We start from the raw sequence: 17,910 nt of genomic DNA, 5'->3' as shown, positions 1-17,910 counted from the left end.
AATGGAAACATGCTGCCTTTTGTGGTTGTCGTTGAGACCCCTAACGTTCCAGGACATCAAGGAAAGGCTATCGGGACCGTCAATATTACCCAGCTGAACCATCTGTTAAACGCAACATGAGTGACAAATATAAGCTCCAACAATTGAATTCCTGTTATGACAGTGTACCAAACAAAAGAAAACCACAAATGGAAATACAGTAGCAACGTTCCCCCCCTCCCCACACCCACCCTTACTACCAACAGAGCAAGGCAAACCCATGATAAACCACAATACGTTGGGTACCAATCTACCTTACAGTGGAACGAAGAAACCCTGAATCGGTACATCTGTGTAATCAGAAACGAATCCAAGGTGTTCACCATGGGGGGTGGCAACACCACGTCAGCCAACCAGCTATTTGAAACATTACTGTTTGATGGATAACATTATCCCAATATAGTCCTGCTAGAATGAAAGAGGAACAGTGCAATAGGGTCAACCAGTCCCAGAACCAGTGAAAAGTTCCATGCTAGCATCAGAGCCGCTGTGTGGAGAAGACCTACCACCCTCCGCACCCGTCTGAGTAGTGGTCTGCCTGTACGTACGGCAGAATTCCTGTACCTCAGAGGGGCTATCAAAGATGCGAGGTCTGCCGTTCACGTCGATTCTCAGCCTGGCGGGATATAACATGCCATATTTCAGACCTAAGTTCCGGAGGGTGGCTTTGACCCCATTGTATTTGTGACGGGCCTCTTGAACCATGATGGTAAAGTCCGGAAAGAAGGATAATTTGGAGCCCTGCCATGTGGTGTCCCCGCGTTCTCTGGCCAGGTGCAGCGCAGTATCGCTATCCCGACAGTTCACGATACGTGCAATGATAGGTCGGGGGCAGCCTGGGTTGGGCCTGGATCCCAAAGTACGGTGTGCACGCTCCACAACAAAGCCGGGGGTAAAGGAGTCCTTCCCAAATATGTCATCCAGCAGTGTCTCCACAAAAAGGTCTAGTCGGCCCGTGGCGGTGGATTCAGGAACTCCCAGGATTTGAGGTCTTCGTTCTTGATCGCCACTTCTTTGAGAATACGCTCCACACGCTCCAACCTCTTAAGGGACTGCACCGTGCCATCCTCAATGTCTGAAATGCACGCCTCCGCCATGTCCGAGCGCCTGTCATGAACTTGGATTTTGGCACCCATGCTCTCAAGGCCTAGGGCATCAAACCGCCCATCCAGTGCTCTAAAGCCAGCTCTCATCTGCTGTAACAGGGAAGAGGAGGGAGCGGGGGGTCGTCGACACGGTCTACACCCTACCCACCATCTGCCATATCAGCGCTATCTTCAAGAAGCTTTTCCACCAGCTTTTCGCAGGGGAGGGTCTTCTGCTTAGGATCTTTGCAGCCCATGCCGCAAGGCAGCTGGACGTGTACAGCGGGTGATGACGTAAAGAGACGGGCCAAGGTCTGGAGCCAGCTATGGAAGGTGAGGGAAAATCGTCGCACAGGCCCCTGAGTGTCAATGGAACAGCAAGACGACCAGATCCACCACAACATCGCAGATCAAGGCCCTGCGTAAGTGGGGGATGCAGCCTCAATGGAGTGCAGCGAAGAACCAACGCCAGCCGGGGCAGGAGGTGCAATCGGAGCATTCAGGGGGTCAGCGCGTCAGAGAGGATGTCCAAATGGGAGGCAGTGAGTGGATATCCAGTGAGGCGTGCAGGGGTGATGGGGCCCAGGAGGATCCTGTGGGATGCAAGTGGCAGGCAATACAAGGGGGTGCTGACGCCGGGACGGAGGTCTCCGCTCTGGGGAGACTGAACACCAACGGGACCACAGGACCACGCCGATGTGCAATTAGGGAACAGGGAGCGTGCGTACTGAAAAAGCACTTCTCAAACCCAACCGTGGGATGCCACCAGGAACCGGCACCACCGGCGATGTCAAACCCGGGATCGTGCAGTCAATGTGCAGACAATGCAGCACACCGTTCCAGTAGCGTGCAGACCCTGGGTCGAGCCCGCACTACAACCACTGAGAACAATCCCCAAGGGGTGGGCGCTGCGGTGCCGCAGTGCAGTGTCCAGAATGGGGATGATCTCCGGGGTGGCCGAGAAATAACATATGTAGCCCAATGGTGGCGAAGGGCCAACAGGGCGCTCCCCAGGATGGACCTGTGCTTAGGAAGAGGACCGCCACAGTGAATGTGCGCCTAGGCCGTGCCCCCCAAATCGCCCCTCCACCGTGGCTGTGTGTGGGAGTGCAGCGGTCTGGTGCGTGCAGGAGCTCAGGCCACAAGATGTGCTGTGGGGCCAGGGTGGCCTGCCTCAGGTGCCTCCGATACTGGTGAGTGAAGTGACGATGGAACGTGGGCCTCTGGCGTCGAGGAACAGCCCGCAGCCTGGGTCAGGGGGGGTCATCAGCAATGGGCCTCTATCGGGTGGGATGATGCCGCCAGATCAGGCGCGGGGGCAGCCGGGCACGGGGATCGAAGGGGGCACCCCACCTCTCCCCCGCAGCCGCGCCTGCAAGCGGCCGAGTGGACGCCACCCTGGCTCACTCACGGGCCCTGTCCCCGCGTGGCCTCTGGGAGAATGCAGGCACAATTGAGGATGCCTGGGCCTAGTCGATGTGACTGTGCCCCAGCAGCAGGAGGGAGTCGGCGGAGGGAGTCAGGGGGAACCTGCGCCCAGGGCACTCAGCACCGATGAGGATGTCTGCTCACAGTAACCAGCCGGTCCGGGCCATGACGCATCAACAATCCGGCAGCGGGGCAATCCGCCGAGTCCGAGGCCTGATGTAGCTCCGCCCCAATATGCTGAGCGGAGATTCTACTGTAACGGAGGCACTATTCTTCGGGAGGGTAGGAACAACAGGCTCCCGGCATGTTCCGTTTTCATCAGGAGTCGGTCATGGCAACATTTATGGGAGATATAGCCTTTAAGCTGGGAGAGGGTCTCTAAAACACTTGTGGGAGTGGGACCGTTTCATAGGTGAAGAATAGAATTTCCCCTCCCTGTGGTGGGTTGTGTGAGAAGATATTTTGGGCAATCTTTCCCTGTTAGGGGATGGGATGGGAAATGCTATGGTGTTTCCTGATGGGCTTTGGTCAAAACCAGTTATGTCTCTATGATGGCCTTTGGGTGAATCAATGAACAGGAGTTGTATGGAGAATGGTCGTATTTGGATTCTAGACACCACACCTAAAAGTAATGCAGGTTCCACAAGGACAGGTCCTTAAGAAATATACGCCAAGGATTAAAACCGGAAACCTTAGGAATCAATTTGCCCAATTGCTGTCGAAGGCCGATTAATTTAGTTGGTGAACTAGCAAAAACTGCCCCGCTGTAACGTCAATGAAGCGCGGAAGACTGACACCAATGAGCTGGTTGGCACCTTATACATCTTCACATCCTGGATGGGTGGAGTCGGGCTAAAGCAGCATGATGCCGCCTGGTGATGCTGGAGAACTACTGCTGGGGAAAGAGTTTCCAAATTCAGTCTGGTGCTAGGAGGATTTTCATAAGGTGAGGAATTTGTAGGAAGAAGCATCCATCAGAAGGAAACAGTAACCTTGAATTGCAAAAGATATTTATATTATTTTTACTGCATTATGGAAATAATAGAAATATTTTACAGGGGCCAGTTCTTTCTTTTAGGTCAGTAATGCTATTCCAACGCAAAAGGGGGTTCTTCCTTCAGACGTAGTGTGATGAAAGCAGGACCGTCGACAATGCTAAGTTAAGGTACAATACAGGCAACAGGTAAGGAGGGCTCTGCAGAGCTCTGCCCTCAACCACAGGTACAGGCATCACCTAATGAGTGGGGGCAAAACTGATACACAAATATTTGCAAGTCTCCCCGAAATCAATTGGTTCACTCGTGAATATTCGCGGGGCATTTTAAAAAACAACTTGTCTAAGCCTAGAGGCGATTAACGGATGCAGGGGAAATAAACAACCCAACACTGTGCATGGATAAGTATGAACAAGGGGACATTTCCATCTTTAATCTTCGACTTATGTAGACTACTTGTTTATCTCTCCCCGTCTACTACATCTCTCACTAACGGTAAACTCTCCTGACCCTTTCCCACGTACACAAGTACATTTTGCACATAGTTTTGCTCAGACCACCAGATTACGCCGAAAGACTCCCTGTCTTGCGGCAATGAAGGGCCCACCGCGTGACTTACTTTGCTCTCTTGGCCATTTCCCACGTACACTATTACATTTTGCACATAGTTTTGCTCAGACCACCGGATTACGCTGAAAGACTCCCTGTCTTGCGGCAATGAAGGGCCCACCGCGTGACTTACTTTGCTCTCTTGGCCATTTCCCACGTACACTATTACATTTTGCACATAGTTTTGCTCAGACCACCGGATTACGCTGAAAGACTCCCTGTCTTGCGGCAATGAAGGGCCCACCGCGTGACTTACTTTGCTCTCTTGGCCATTTCCCACGTACACTATTACATTTTGCACATAGTTTTGCTCAGACCACCGGATTACGCTGAAAGACTCCCTGTCTTGCGGCAATGAAGGGCCCACCGCGTGACTTACTTTGCTCTCTTGGCCATTTCCCACGTACACTATTACATTTTGCACATAGTTTTGCTCAGACCACCGGATTACGCTGAAAGACTCCCTGGCTTGCGGCAATGAAGGGCCCACCGCGAGACTTACTTTGCTCTCTTGGCCATTTCGTTGCCGTCCCAGCGCGGGCTGTAGGGGTAGCTCTTCTGGGTCTGGGAGTACAACTGCCCGCTGCTGGTGAAGTGGTAAACAGACTGGAAGGTGAGCGTGGGCTGATCCCGGGGGAAATACAGCGGGAGATCAACTGCAAAGAGGGAGAGGACACATTCAAGGGATGGCTTCAATTCACTTTTTACAATCATCTATTCGGAACATTACTAATTATAAAATAATCAATAAAAATACATAATCAGCAAGACCAAATGGCAGTACAAAACAAGCATTAATGCTGCTAGCAACAAAAGATATGCATGTTCGACCAAACCAAGCTTGATGCCACTCTTCATTGAAAATAACTTGATTTGTGTATGGTAGAGTTAAAAAACATACTAGACAAGGGGTTGTATTACAATAAGTGCGCTGGGGATGCAACAGGCGTTTGCGCCTGCTTTGCGCGCACCTGGGGCACTTTGGTATTATAGAAGGGGGCGCAGACGCTTGTGCGTCCCCTTCAGTAATACTGATAGCACTGGGCACTTAATATGCCAGCTTTACCTTCAGGGGGCGGTCCTCGTTTGCATGGGGCGTGCCCCATGCAAATTAGGGAATTCCTTTGCCTCTGCGCCCACACCGCATTACTAACGCGGGCACAGAGGCAAAAAAGCTCTCAGGTGGCGCACTTTGAGTGCGCCCCCTGACAGCAGCCCTCTGGAGGGGGGAAACAAGTCCTATGGACGCCTCCCCAGACACCTGCACTGGAAAAACACAGATCAGCAGCTAGCATGTGTTTTCACATGAATATGCTGCCCCCAGGGCAGCACGAGTTTGCAGCTGCCCCGGGGGCAGCGCATTCACCGTAATAGGGCGCACTTTGATTGTTTGCACTGGGCGCACCTTTTAATAGGCGCAAACAATGAAAATGCATAATACGGCTCATGGTGTGCAAGGATCAACCACGTCTACTGAAACTGGTATAACAATGATGACGCAGTGACTTACGAACTGGCCATGCCTGGTGTGGACTGTAGAGTATCTGGAGGGGACCGGAAGCACTCGCATGGGCATTTCTTTTCTTGAACACGTCCCACCCATGGAGGGAAACGAACATTGACTCCGCAAATGGCTGTCCACAGCTTAATGGTGTTTTATGAGTATCTTTGCAAACTCCAGCCATGAAGTCATGGCCAGCACCCTTGCTACATTTTAGACAGAAGGCACACACAGGTATCCTTTCTATCTGGCAGAATCATGTCCATTTTGGTCACTATTTATCAAAATGTGGGAGTTTTCTTTGAAACAAATCTGAGTATTATTTATCATGCAGAGATCGCTATATGCTGAATAACGTACCCCAAATGGACATATATGGTAAAGATATTTAAGCCAGCGAGGAGCTTTCGGTGAAGTCCCGGCCTTCGATCCCCAAGGCAGAGTCTGGACTTTTCATATGCCACTAGATCCATTATTAAGCCCATACGAACTAGAAGATGGAATTGATGAGTGAAACCCTTCATGTCCACGATGGACTGATGCACAGGAACCATGGTCCCCGGGCAGATGTGCCATGACGCCAACTCTTCTTTGGGCTATTGATACTATTCTCAAGGGTTAAACATTAAATGACTACCTTGACACCTCCTCGCCGCGCCATGAATGTGCAATGCCACAATTAAATGATTTTACAACCATTTAATTATATTTCAATTGATTTATATGCACATAAATATTGAACATCTGTCTGGGTCATCTGATGTAAATAGTCGCATTCATTCACTTGACCTTGCTACAATATTACATTTGGTTAGGTGGCTATTTCAAATTATTTTATCTTTTTTTCAAAAACGAAATAAAAGGCATTGTAAGATGCACAATTAACATGCTATACCATTTCCAAATATATTTCATTATTAACTCCGGAAACTTTCCCCCATCTTTCCACCTGTATAGAAATGTGGTTGTCTTTGATGGAATACTTGTGATGATCTAAATCTTCAATACTGTGCTTTACATTGCTCTGTTCCTATTTTTTTTCAATATAAAAATAAACATTATGAAAACAAAAGAAGGGACTGCAGCATTGCTGAATGAAAAAAATCTAAAGTAATTGATACTCATATGGCTGCAACACGATACGGATATACCAGGCCCTATAGTAATAGACTGGAATACTAGGATATTCTTAGGAAAATCACTTTGAAAGATAAAAATAAAGTCAAAAGTAACATGAGTGGCAAGTATACATTTAATAATACAATTACTTCCAAATCAAAATGAGTAGAAAACGGATTGTTTTTTTCCCTGCCTCTCATTCACCGTTGCATCCGAGAGATGGGAGCTAAGGGATGCAGACCATATTGGTAGAACAATGTTATTAGCATGCAGTCGAGAAACTCCAGCCCTGAAATTCAGATTAAAAAGAGAAACCTAAGTTGTAGACAAATAAATTCCTCTTCAAGGACTTTGGCCATAAAGAGTCCTGATGGCTACCATAATTACAGCAAAAGATAGTGCAAATGATCATGACTGACCGTCTGCTTGGGTTAGGTCCCTTGAACCACATCACACCTACGTTCAAATCTCTACGCTGCTGCCCAGTTCAACATGGACACTTGTTCGGACCCATCTGCCGCGTGTATAATATATGTTGGTCGGCGCATGCAGGTTAAGTCATCTCTCTCTCTTTCTACTGTTCTTGGTTGGGTGACCAGGCAGCAGTTGTGTCCAAGGTGACCTGTGAGATCTGTATCCACAGGGCACTATCTCTGAGAGCACAAGGTAAGCCTAACACGTTTTGCTTAATCACAATATTAAATGCCGTGTGTCAACTTATAGAAAGGAGGAGTGAGCCATCCATGTACTCATCACAGTCAGTGGCTGTGAAAGAGTATCCGAGCACAGCTGGTGAACCTGCCAAAGAATCTGTCAGCCCCTGAAACTGAAAAGAAACCACATAGCCCGGAGTTAGGACTCACCTTTGCTGACAAACGTAGCTTTCCGTTAAACAAAAAGATGACAAAAAATGTCCATATACAGCAGTATACAATATATTATGTAAAAATGTGAAGTTCAAAGTATGAAGAATTAGCCAATATGAAATGTGGGAATCATGTCTACGGTGAGTTTAATTAAAAGTCGGACTGACAGAGACCCTTGAATCCAGGGATTAGAGACATGTAATATAAATAAGAGAAGATATCACAGAGCTATAGGAAGACTTTGCTTGAGACAGAGAGCAGTACATGGAAAAAAGTGCAGAGCCACTGCTGGGAAGAAACATATGCGCTGCATGGGTGAATCCTGTTAATAAGACACCAAACTAAGGATATGTAGAAATAAGCCAATAACAGCACCAAGATGGACAAAATACTGTAACCACTCACGTCAAAACAGCTCCGCTCAAATTGGCAGTGTAAGAAATTGCGTTGTGGGTTGACTGGGGTGTGAGCCCTGGTCAAGCAGCAACCACAATCCTTGTAAGGGTGAGGCACCGCCAACCATAAATATAACTGTGCTCAATCCTCTGGTAGCTTGGCACAGAACTGTCAGGCTTTAACTTGGAGGCAACGTTTAAAGTATTTGTGCAACACTTCAAACAGTAACAAAGTGGAAACACCACATAAAAAGGATCACACACCATTTTAAAACAAATAGAACTGTCTTTAATAAATAAAACAAGACCAAACCAACAAAAATCCAATTAATAGAACCGAAGGGATGCAGTTTTCAAGATTTCAGTGAAAATATCGCCAAAAAGAAGAAAGCGTAAACTGTGAATATTTGGTCACGCCAGACCAGACAAATTCACAAGTTCAGGCTGACTGCGATGGATCACGTGCAACCTACAGGGACTCAGTTAGGCCTACTGAACAAACAACCTTAAATCCTGGTTTGCATCGCGTTGCGAGGATCCGCGTCGAAGATGCATCGCGCAACTGAAGTGATGTATTGGTTCCAAGGTGCTGTGAGGCTGCAATACTAGGTCCTGAATCAAGGATCCCATAAACAAGGACTAGCAATGCAAGAGCAATACAAAAGTCTAGCATCGAGGCTGCAGCGACACAGGTCTTTGCGACGGGTCCAATCCACGCAGCGGAGTCCAGGTGCAAGTTTGTTGCAAGCCTCTTGTGTCCTTGCGGCTTCAGATCAGGACGCAAACCAACTAGACCTCAGGGTTCTGGGTTCAAAAGATGCAGGTCAGTCCTTCTCACCCAGGCAAGATGGCAGCAGGTCAAAACAGCAGGGTAGCTGTCCCTTCAGGTCAGCAGTCTAGCAGAGGGGCAGTCCATTCAGCAGCACATCAGTCCTTCTTCCTGGAAGAGTATCCACAGGTCCAGAAGTGTACTGAGGTGGTGGTGGTGTCTGGAATCCAGTATATATATCCAGTTGTGCCTCTAAATTGGGGAGAAGTGTAAAGATCCTCTCTAACACAGGAATTAAAGTTGGTTGTCTTTATTAGTAGTACATAGAGCATGTGCTTTCAGCTTCACAGCATCAACTCCTCCACTTCAAAGATCAACATGCCATCCTAGCAACAAGCCTTACATTCTAACATTGAGTAGACTCCACACATCTTCCCCCCCTTACATGTGCAACAACAATAGAATAGGTAAGAGAATAAATTATTATAATAAGAAATGTAACCACATGGCTACACATGAAATACAAACACTACAGGAGTAACATTAATCTTGTATATTCAGATCAGGAGCACGACATTTAGAAACATTTCCTGTACTCCAAGTGGAACCATCTGTCAGGATGAGAATGTTCCTTTTCACTACCTTGACTTGCATAGGTTGTGAAAATTTGCTCTCACCTTTGATGACAATTCCCCCTCGCCTTACAACAACCCAATCTCCTTCCTTTATGTCATGATCCTTAACACCTTTTCTAGTATTGTAATACCTTGCAGCAGCTTTTTGTCGTTCTGCAATGTCATTTTTTACTGCCTCACGATCAAACCACACACATTCCTTATTTTTAAGCCACCCTGGGACTTCTTTCATACCCGGTTCCCGTCCCTTAAGAGAGACAAAAGGAGACACTTCCGTCACTGAATGTGGTGTTACTCTATATGACCACACCAATTTCTTGAGTTCTTCAGACCACGACAAACCATTGGAAATAGAGAGTTGGATATTTTCCATTATCAAGCGATTAATTCTTTCCACTAAGCCATTGGCCTGAGGCCTGAATAACACAACCCTCTCATGATTGATTCCTACTTTGCAGAGAAACTCTTTCTTTCTTTTGGAGACTAACTGTACTCCGTTGTCCGATACAAGCGTCTTGGGTATTCCCTCATTCATGAATACCCTTTCCATAAACCCAATTACTTTCTCAGTTTCAATGCAGTCGGTGCTCTCAACAACAAACCATTTGGAGTGATAATCCACCAAAACCATCAAGAATTTACTCCGTGAACCAAGTTTAGAGATGGGGCCTAAAAAATCAATTGCCACTCTTTCCCACGGACGTTTAGAAAATTCTGGACATGCAAGCGGCGGTTGCCTTACAATTTTTGTCTTATCGCTTCTGGCACACACATAACGCTCCTTGACAACCTCCTCAACATCGTTGTCCATACCCGGCCACCAAAATGACTGCTGGACACGCCTTTTAGTCATGTTTCTACCTAAGTGCCCTTCGTGAGCTATGTTTATTATCTTGCTTCTAAGACTAACTGGTGGCGCCAATTTATTTCTTCTCCACAATTTTCCCTCACTTACACTCAATTCAGTTTCAATATTCCGATAACTTCTGAAACGAACATCTTGACCATGACTGTCCTTCCATCCTGCTGACCCACAGATCATAACTTCTTGCAATGCTGCATCATTCAACACAGCAGTCTCCCATTGTTCTTTGTCAAATGCCTGCTCTTGATTACACTTAATCACACTTACCCCATCATCCAAATCTCCTTCAATGACATCCACCGGCATCCTAGATAGATAATCAGCCACCACATTTTTTAAGATCCTCATATATTCCATTTCAAAATTATATTCAATCACTGATTGAATCCACCTGGAAATTCTTGGAGTTACATTTCCTTCCAGGCCTCTACCACCCTTAAACAAATGCACTAAAGGTCTGTGATCGGTGCGGACTTAAAAAGGTAAGCCCCAAACAAAATAACGAAAGTGCTTAATACCCCAGCAACATGCCAAAGCCTCTTTTTCGATCACAGAATATGATACTTCTGCGCCTTGTAGCCTTCTAGACGTGAATCCAATAATCCTTTCTTCACCATTATACACTTGAGTCGAAACCGCACCAATGCCAACAGCACTAGCATCCGTAGTGATAAACGTTCTAGCATTTACATTGAAATGTCCAAGAGTGGGAGCATGGAGTATGCAATACTTTATACTTCTAAACGCTTTGTCACAGTCTTTGTCCCAATCAAATGCAACACCATTCTTCATTAGCAGCCTCAGTGGTTCTACTATCTCCGTAAATCCACTCACAAATTTAGAGCAGTACTCCGCTAGTCCTAGAAAGGATTTCAGTTGCTCCTTATTAAGTGGAATAGGAGCATCATTAATGGCAGACACAATGCTTTTCTTTGGTTTGATCCCTGCTTCGGATCTCTCTTTATAGTTAGCCCATGACTTTCCATACGGTTTAAAACCTCATCCATTACCGTATCATGATGTTCACCATCCTTCCCTACAACTAACACATCATCTTGAAAGAACAGGACATTCTCTAGCCCAGCAAATATCTGTTGTATAACCCTTTGGAACCCCGCCGAGGCAGATGCCAAGCCGAATGGCATTCTGCAGTAGCGAAAGGCGCCCAGTGGTGTTACAAATGAAGTAAGATGCCTTGCTTCCTCATTAAGATCGATTTGGTGATAAGCCGAGGACATATCAATCACACTGAAAAGCACACCTCCTCCCATAGCAGTCAGCATCTCGGAAATATTAGGTAGCGGTTGTCTATCTACCCATATATTCCGATTCAAATCGTGCAAGTCAACACACAAACAAATTTTGTTTCCATCCTTGGGGGCGACCGCTATGGGTGCCAACCATTCTGAGGCCTCAATAGGTTCAATAATGCCTTGATTTAACAATTTTTTTAACTCGTCTTGAAGAGGGCCTCTCATTAAGTGGGGAACATTCCTTACCTTATGGACAACAGGCATAGCATTTGTTTTTAGAATGATTTTGTGAGAAAAATTTACAAGTTTTCCTAACTTGTCAGAGAAAACATTAGAAAATTTCTCCACCACACGTGCCTCGTAATTGTCAATATTATGAATGGTAGTGGATTTAATTGGCTCACTAGCATTTGGATTTAACATTATTCCAAGGTCCTTCTGATGACGCCAACCTAACAAGTTAGACCCTTGTTTTGTCAGGTATACTCGACCATAGACTTTCTCCCCTGCAAAACTTATTATCATCCACTTAAGACCTAGTATATCTATTGTTTTACCACCATAACCTACAGCTTTAATATCGGGAATATCCCAGTCCTCCATCTTACTCATTTCTCTCCATACTTTGAGATACATGTCTTTAGACAACAGCGTGCACAGGCTTCCAGAATCAATTAACATCCTCACGTTATTCATATCTAAACCAATCATAGAATGTGGTTTTTCCAGCTTATCAGTGCTTTCTGTAGCAATGTTAGCGCTATTGACAATGTTACAACTTGCTTCATTAGGAATGGATGAGCCATCAACGCACAACATGAATTCATGAATATTTTCACATGTATCGTCAACTTCTTGTACATACTGGGTTTTGGAGTTGCACACTTTAGCAAGATCTCCCCTCCTTCCACAAGCTCTACAGATAGCATTTCTAGCCATGCACCTGGTGCTTGAAGCAATATGGCCAGGAGCACCGCACCTATAACATTTAATACTACGTGTAGTGATCGGTGGTATCATATTTCCTGTACGTGTAGTGATCGGTGGTATCATATTTCCTGTACGGGCAGTTTCAGTGGGCTTATTAAGAGGCTTAGATTGCATCTTCCCTAAATACTTCACTGTTTTAGTTTCATCAACACATGCATGGATCTCTGATCCCTTAGAATTTAAATCTTTTGACCCCAAATCTTTTAGCATCACTTCTTTTGGTACTATTGAATTGCTTCACTTGTCCATTTCTTTTATCCATAGATCAGTATGTTCAAGACCTTTAGCTATTTGTATCGTTTCTTCTAATGTACAATCCTTGATGAGCAGTTTCTCATGCACCCTTTTATTATTAGTGCACCTGACAATTTGATCACGTATGAGTGAATCCCCTAATCCCTCAAAGCAGCAAGTTAGGGAAAGTCCCCTTAGTGCGGCCACATAAGTTGCGATGTCCTCATCTGGCTTTTGTACACGACAAAAAAACATATGCCTCTCTAGCACAACATTAATCTTAGTGATAAACCTCACTTCTAACATTTGCGTGCTCATTTCATAAACGTTAGTAGGTTGCCCATCACCCATCCCTAGAGAAATCTCAGGGAGATTCTCATATAAATGTCGACCTTCAACGCCCAGGTGATGGAGCAAAATGGCTTGTTTATGTACAGGGTCATATTTATCTGCACCAGTTGCTAATATATCTGTTAAGAATAATTTCTTCCATTCTTTCCAAGGAATAGAAGGATCCCCAGGGGTGGGAAGAAAGGAAGGGGGCGCTGCTAACCCTTGATCAGTCATTATAGTTGGTGAAAAAATAAGGGATAGGTAGGATAAGGATTCTAAATTGAATAAGATGAATAGCTCTGCAGATAAATTGTAGAGAAAAGTTAATTACAATTGGTTAAATTGTTCACAATCTAAAGCTCACCTGAAAAAAAAATGATGTTAAATAAAAATAAGAAACTAAAACAACAAATTACTGTTAGTACATTAGAAGTTGTAGCAGTTGAGTCGCTGAAGAATTTCGATGAAACCTTTCTTTAAAAACGATGAAAACAATGAAATTATTGAAGTAACAGTTTCAGGAAGTAGAAAGTGCTGGTTGGAGGCTTTCCCAACCTCCTAAAATGGCCGCCGAGCGTGCTGTGCGTCGTTGTCTAAGGTAGATTGGGCATGTATTTCAGGAAGTGTTCCAACACGTTAAAATGGCCGGCGCGTTGCTTGCGTGCATGCGTCTTGCGCATAGGTTAGAGTGCTAGCAGATAATTGAAGGATGCCTTCCAGTCGCGAGCAGACTTCACGAGGAGTTGGCTCACGCTATGGTCAGTCGAAAGATGCTTGCTGGAAACTCATGGGCGCGTGATGTAACGGTAATCGTGCATGTTATAGAGCGTATTTCGTTTTCATTTATCAACTTGCGGTGATGAAAAAGCCTTAAATACGCTAATTACGGAAGCAGTTCAGAGTATATATGACGTTAAATAGATCAGACGCGACTAGTGCGGTGTAAAATATCACCATTTAGGGCCTGCTCAGTGCGTTCCGTACCAAAGTCAATTAAAGAAATATCATGCAGCACATTCCAGTCACTTAGCAAGAGAGGAGGCCAAAACCTTAGAGTATATACTGCAAAAACTTAGCAAAGTTCCCAAGTATGAAGCAACTTCAATAGTCACGAATGCTGGAAGAGCTATTATAGAATAAATGAATGAGAAAACGCTGGATTCTTGCACGATACAAAGTACATACCAAGACTTCAGTATCTTGATAATTCATCCGGGGAAACGCTGGGTTTTTCTTCTTAAAACAGTGGGTTCTTCTTAACACGTACCAGAAACTTGGTAATTGATCCAGGGGTGGAGGTACTTGCAGTCTGCCCCCTGCACAGACTGAGTCCTTCGTCGCCAATGTAAAGATCCTCTCCAACACAGGAATTAAAGTTGGTAGTCTTTATTAGTAGTACATAGAGCATGTACCTCCAGCTTACTCTAACAGCTTCACAGCATCAACTCCTCCACTTCAAAGATCAACATTCCATCCTAGCAACAAGCTTTATATTCTACCATTGAGTAGACTCCACAAGAAGCTTCTAGAGGAAGGCCTTTGAAGTGCATAGATGCCCTGTCTTCCTTGCCCTCGCTCCAGACTAACAACTTGTAGTATGCAGCCCTTTGTGTAGAGACAGGACACAGCCTATTCAAGTTTAAGTGGGGCTAGGCCCAGTTCCTCCCTCCCATCCTGCTAATGATGGGCCATCCAGGCACACCTAAGCTCCCCATTGGTATGTGGCTGTCTAGGAGAAATACACAAAGCCCAACTGTCCACTACACCCAGTCATGTGACGCAGAGACAGTCTGCAGACACCAAATGGCTAAGGAAGGAAAATGCCAACATTCGAAAACTGCCATTTTCATAATTGTAATTGAAATTCGACTTAACCATAAGTTAGTATTTTTCATTACAATTCCAAAGACACGAGAACTGGTTACCTGTTCCCATTTAGAAATTACAGCTTATTAAATGTAATAAGGTTACTCCAATGTTATCCTATGGGAGAGGTAGGCCTTGCAGTAGTGAAAAATTAACTTAAGAGTTTTTCACGACCCAGACATGTAAAACTTAAAAGTTGAATACACTGCACCCTGCCCTCTGGGCTGTCCACGGCCTACACTAGGGGTGACATATGCATTAAAAAGGAAAGTTTAAGCCTGGCAAAAAGGCACACACAGGCTGCAATGGCAGGCCTCAGGCATATTTAAAGGGCTACTTTAGCGGGTGACACATTCAGTGCTGCAAGCCCACTTGTAGGATTTCATTTACAGGCCCTGAGCTCAGGTAGCTCTACCTTTTTAGGGACTTGCAAGTAAATTAAATATGCCAATTAGGTATAAGAGGGAACATATGCAATCAAAAGAAAGATTATGCAGTTTGCATAAAAAATCTAAAAAATTATGTGCAGTGAGTTATTACAATTTGAAAGTCATTGCCAACCGGCTCATCAGTAAGAAACAGAGTAGGGAGTGCTGAAATCCACACAAGACGAAATACATACAAAAGCTCATCTCGGGTTCAATGAAGTTTCCTTAAACAGTCGACACAGGTTATTACATTTTAAATTTCTATGGAGAGTTTACAAGTCCCCAGAAAGAATACATAACATTGACCCAGTCAGACCACACTCCTGTTGTAAATGCAGGGCTCCACATACTGATTTCGCACATCTTGTCTGGAACTGCGTTAAGATTGGGGCAAAAAGAGAGATAGCTCTTAAATGGGGATGTAAAGCTTTGCCTACATCTAAGACCTGGCTCCAGAGTTTAGCCCATTGTAATACCAATAGTGACCTGTACGCAGACACCCAACCTTCTGCATCTTCACCCAAAAAACATATGGGGCCCCTTTAAGGCTTATTTGAACAAAATGAACACCTCCCCCACCTAGAAGCAGTTAGATGGATTTGTCCCCACAGGAGTGGGGTAAAGTGAAGCACCGAGTTCGGTAATGTACCTATTGTCAATCATACTTTACTGCCTTAGAGGGTAGAAACGTTTTCCAATTTAGATGGGGCCACTGGGGAGAGTACCGAAAATTGCAAGATCATATCATAAGGAGACTCGTTGTCACAGATGGGCTGGTTGGATATTGGACAAGGATTGGAGTATGTGTATATTATGGTTCTTGTACTGCACAAGTACGGCGTTTCATGTTGTAATATTACAGTGAGTAACCAATGCGGAATGTAATGTATTATGGAAATGGAAAAAGAAAGTTTAAAAAAAAGCTCATCTATGGTAGGGATAAAGGATTATCACCCTTAATGAAATATACACCAGAATATCAAGCTCTTTGCACAACCAGTTAAGTGCAGAATCGTTAACAGAGTTTTCTAAATTAAAATACGCCCGGCTTTCTAGCTGGGAATCCTATCATAACTCAGTTAGCAAAGAATTAAGAGCAGAGTCAGGGCTAAATGGATTACTGGAATTATGTGGGTGATGCTGGATGTGGGGAGCAAGGAGAGTGGTGCTCCTGCATACTGAAAATCCCGAACGAGGTAAAGCAAAAAGGTAACTTGATGGAGACTCACATGAAAGGGGTTAGATCAACTAAGTGTTGAGGCATGTGTGCTCAATGTGTATAGATGAATGGTTGAGCTGCACTTCTATAGTACAGCTCTGTGTCGCAAACCCTCTCTTAGGCGCTGGGGCTATTATTACTCTCAAGCACATCTGGGGAAAGAGCTGAAACAGATGGGATTTTAGCAAAGCCTTGAGTTTGGAGAGATTGAGAACCGGGCCAGCTGGTGAGACAAAGAACACAAACTAATTCCACTCCCCTCCCCACTCCCAACCAAACAAATCCACCTGGTAGAAGAGACCAGATTCCTTTTTCACAAAGTGAGACTGATCCTGGAATAGTGAGCAGTTTGCAGGCAGGAGGTTAGAGTTGACTTTCAAATGTCCTCGTGATATTAAGTGTTTGATTTTTCCAGAACTTGTGTACCTGAAAGCATGCTTTTGGTCAGAGTCATATGTTTAAGCCAGATTCATAATGGAGACTCCGGTGAAAAATTAGCGTCAAAAGAATCTGGAAGAGCAAAGTAAAGAATAGAAGCAGAAGAGTATATTGGTTTGTGGGCAGGAAAAGAAGTTCAAAGAAAACATCGACCTTCTCTGCATTGACCTGAAGCCAAGAAGAGGCCATTAAACTAGTCATTTGTAGGAGGCAGGTGTAAAGTTTTGCATAGCACTTTGAAGGGACATTAATCTGGTGATATACGTCAGTATAACCAGCGTAGGGTTCGTTTTGTATTCTGAACCCTACGATAAGGAATAAAACAGGCTGCAGAGGGAGAATGGAGATTCCTGGTGGATCCCGTATTTAGCCTGGCGAGGACAGGTGGTGAAGACTGCCACTTTAATTGTCTTCTTTAAGAAAGAACCATTATAGTTTGAAGGTCTCAGTGGAGATTTCAGCTACACTGAAGATACTGTGCAACAAAAGATGGTGCTTTACTGTGCCAAAAGTGCCATTTGGGTCACAGAGGATCAACGGGGCTAACTTTTCCTGAGGCAAATTTCGCAATAGGTCGCCTCAGACGGAAAGCACTGTGACTTGTTCTGTGGGCTTGCTTAAACTTACCATGATGGGGATATAGCAAACGAGTGCGTTACTGCCCACTAATGTCCTTTTTTAAGACCTTCTGGCAACTGGAAGAAGAAGAATAAGTCTGACTGCTGTGAGTTATCAGCGCTCAAGAAAGCCATTTGGAAAATGACTCCAAGTCCTGCCTTTACAATGAACTCGATGATGCCCAAAGAATCAGTTTATGTCCGTACACAAGGCAAAAATCAGGTA

General features: G+C 45.0%; 1 protein-coding gene across 4 annotated transcripts in view; it reads right to left on the bottom strand.

Annotated features, from left to right (window-relative positions):
• Positions 1-17,910, bottom strand: part of BABAM2 (BRISC and BRCA1 A complex member 2) — a 922,754-nt gene that overhangs the window by 105,027 nt on the left and 799,817 nt on the right. For 2 of the 4 annotated variants that reach the window (XM_085610361.1, XM_085610360.1), the window contains one exon: positions 4,659-4,812. The exons of the other annotated variants lie outside the window; for them this stretch is intronic. In XM_085610361.1, the coding sequence (XP_085466487.1) occupies positions 4,659-4,812 (154 nt within the window). The remainder of the gene's footprint in view (positions 1-4,658; positions 4,813-17,910) is intronic. 4 annotated transcript variants of the gene reach the window in all.

This window comes from Triturus cristatus, chromosome 6 (assembly GCF_964204655.1).
Source record: "Triturus cristatus chromosome 6, aTriCri1.1, whole genome shotgun sequence".
NCBI lineage: Eukaryota > Metazoa > Chordata > Amphibia > Caudata > Salamandridae > Triturus > Triturus cristatus.
The sequence above is the reverse complement of the archived record's forward strand: the minus strand, read 5'-3'. Positions and strand labels throughout refer to the sequence as shown.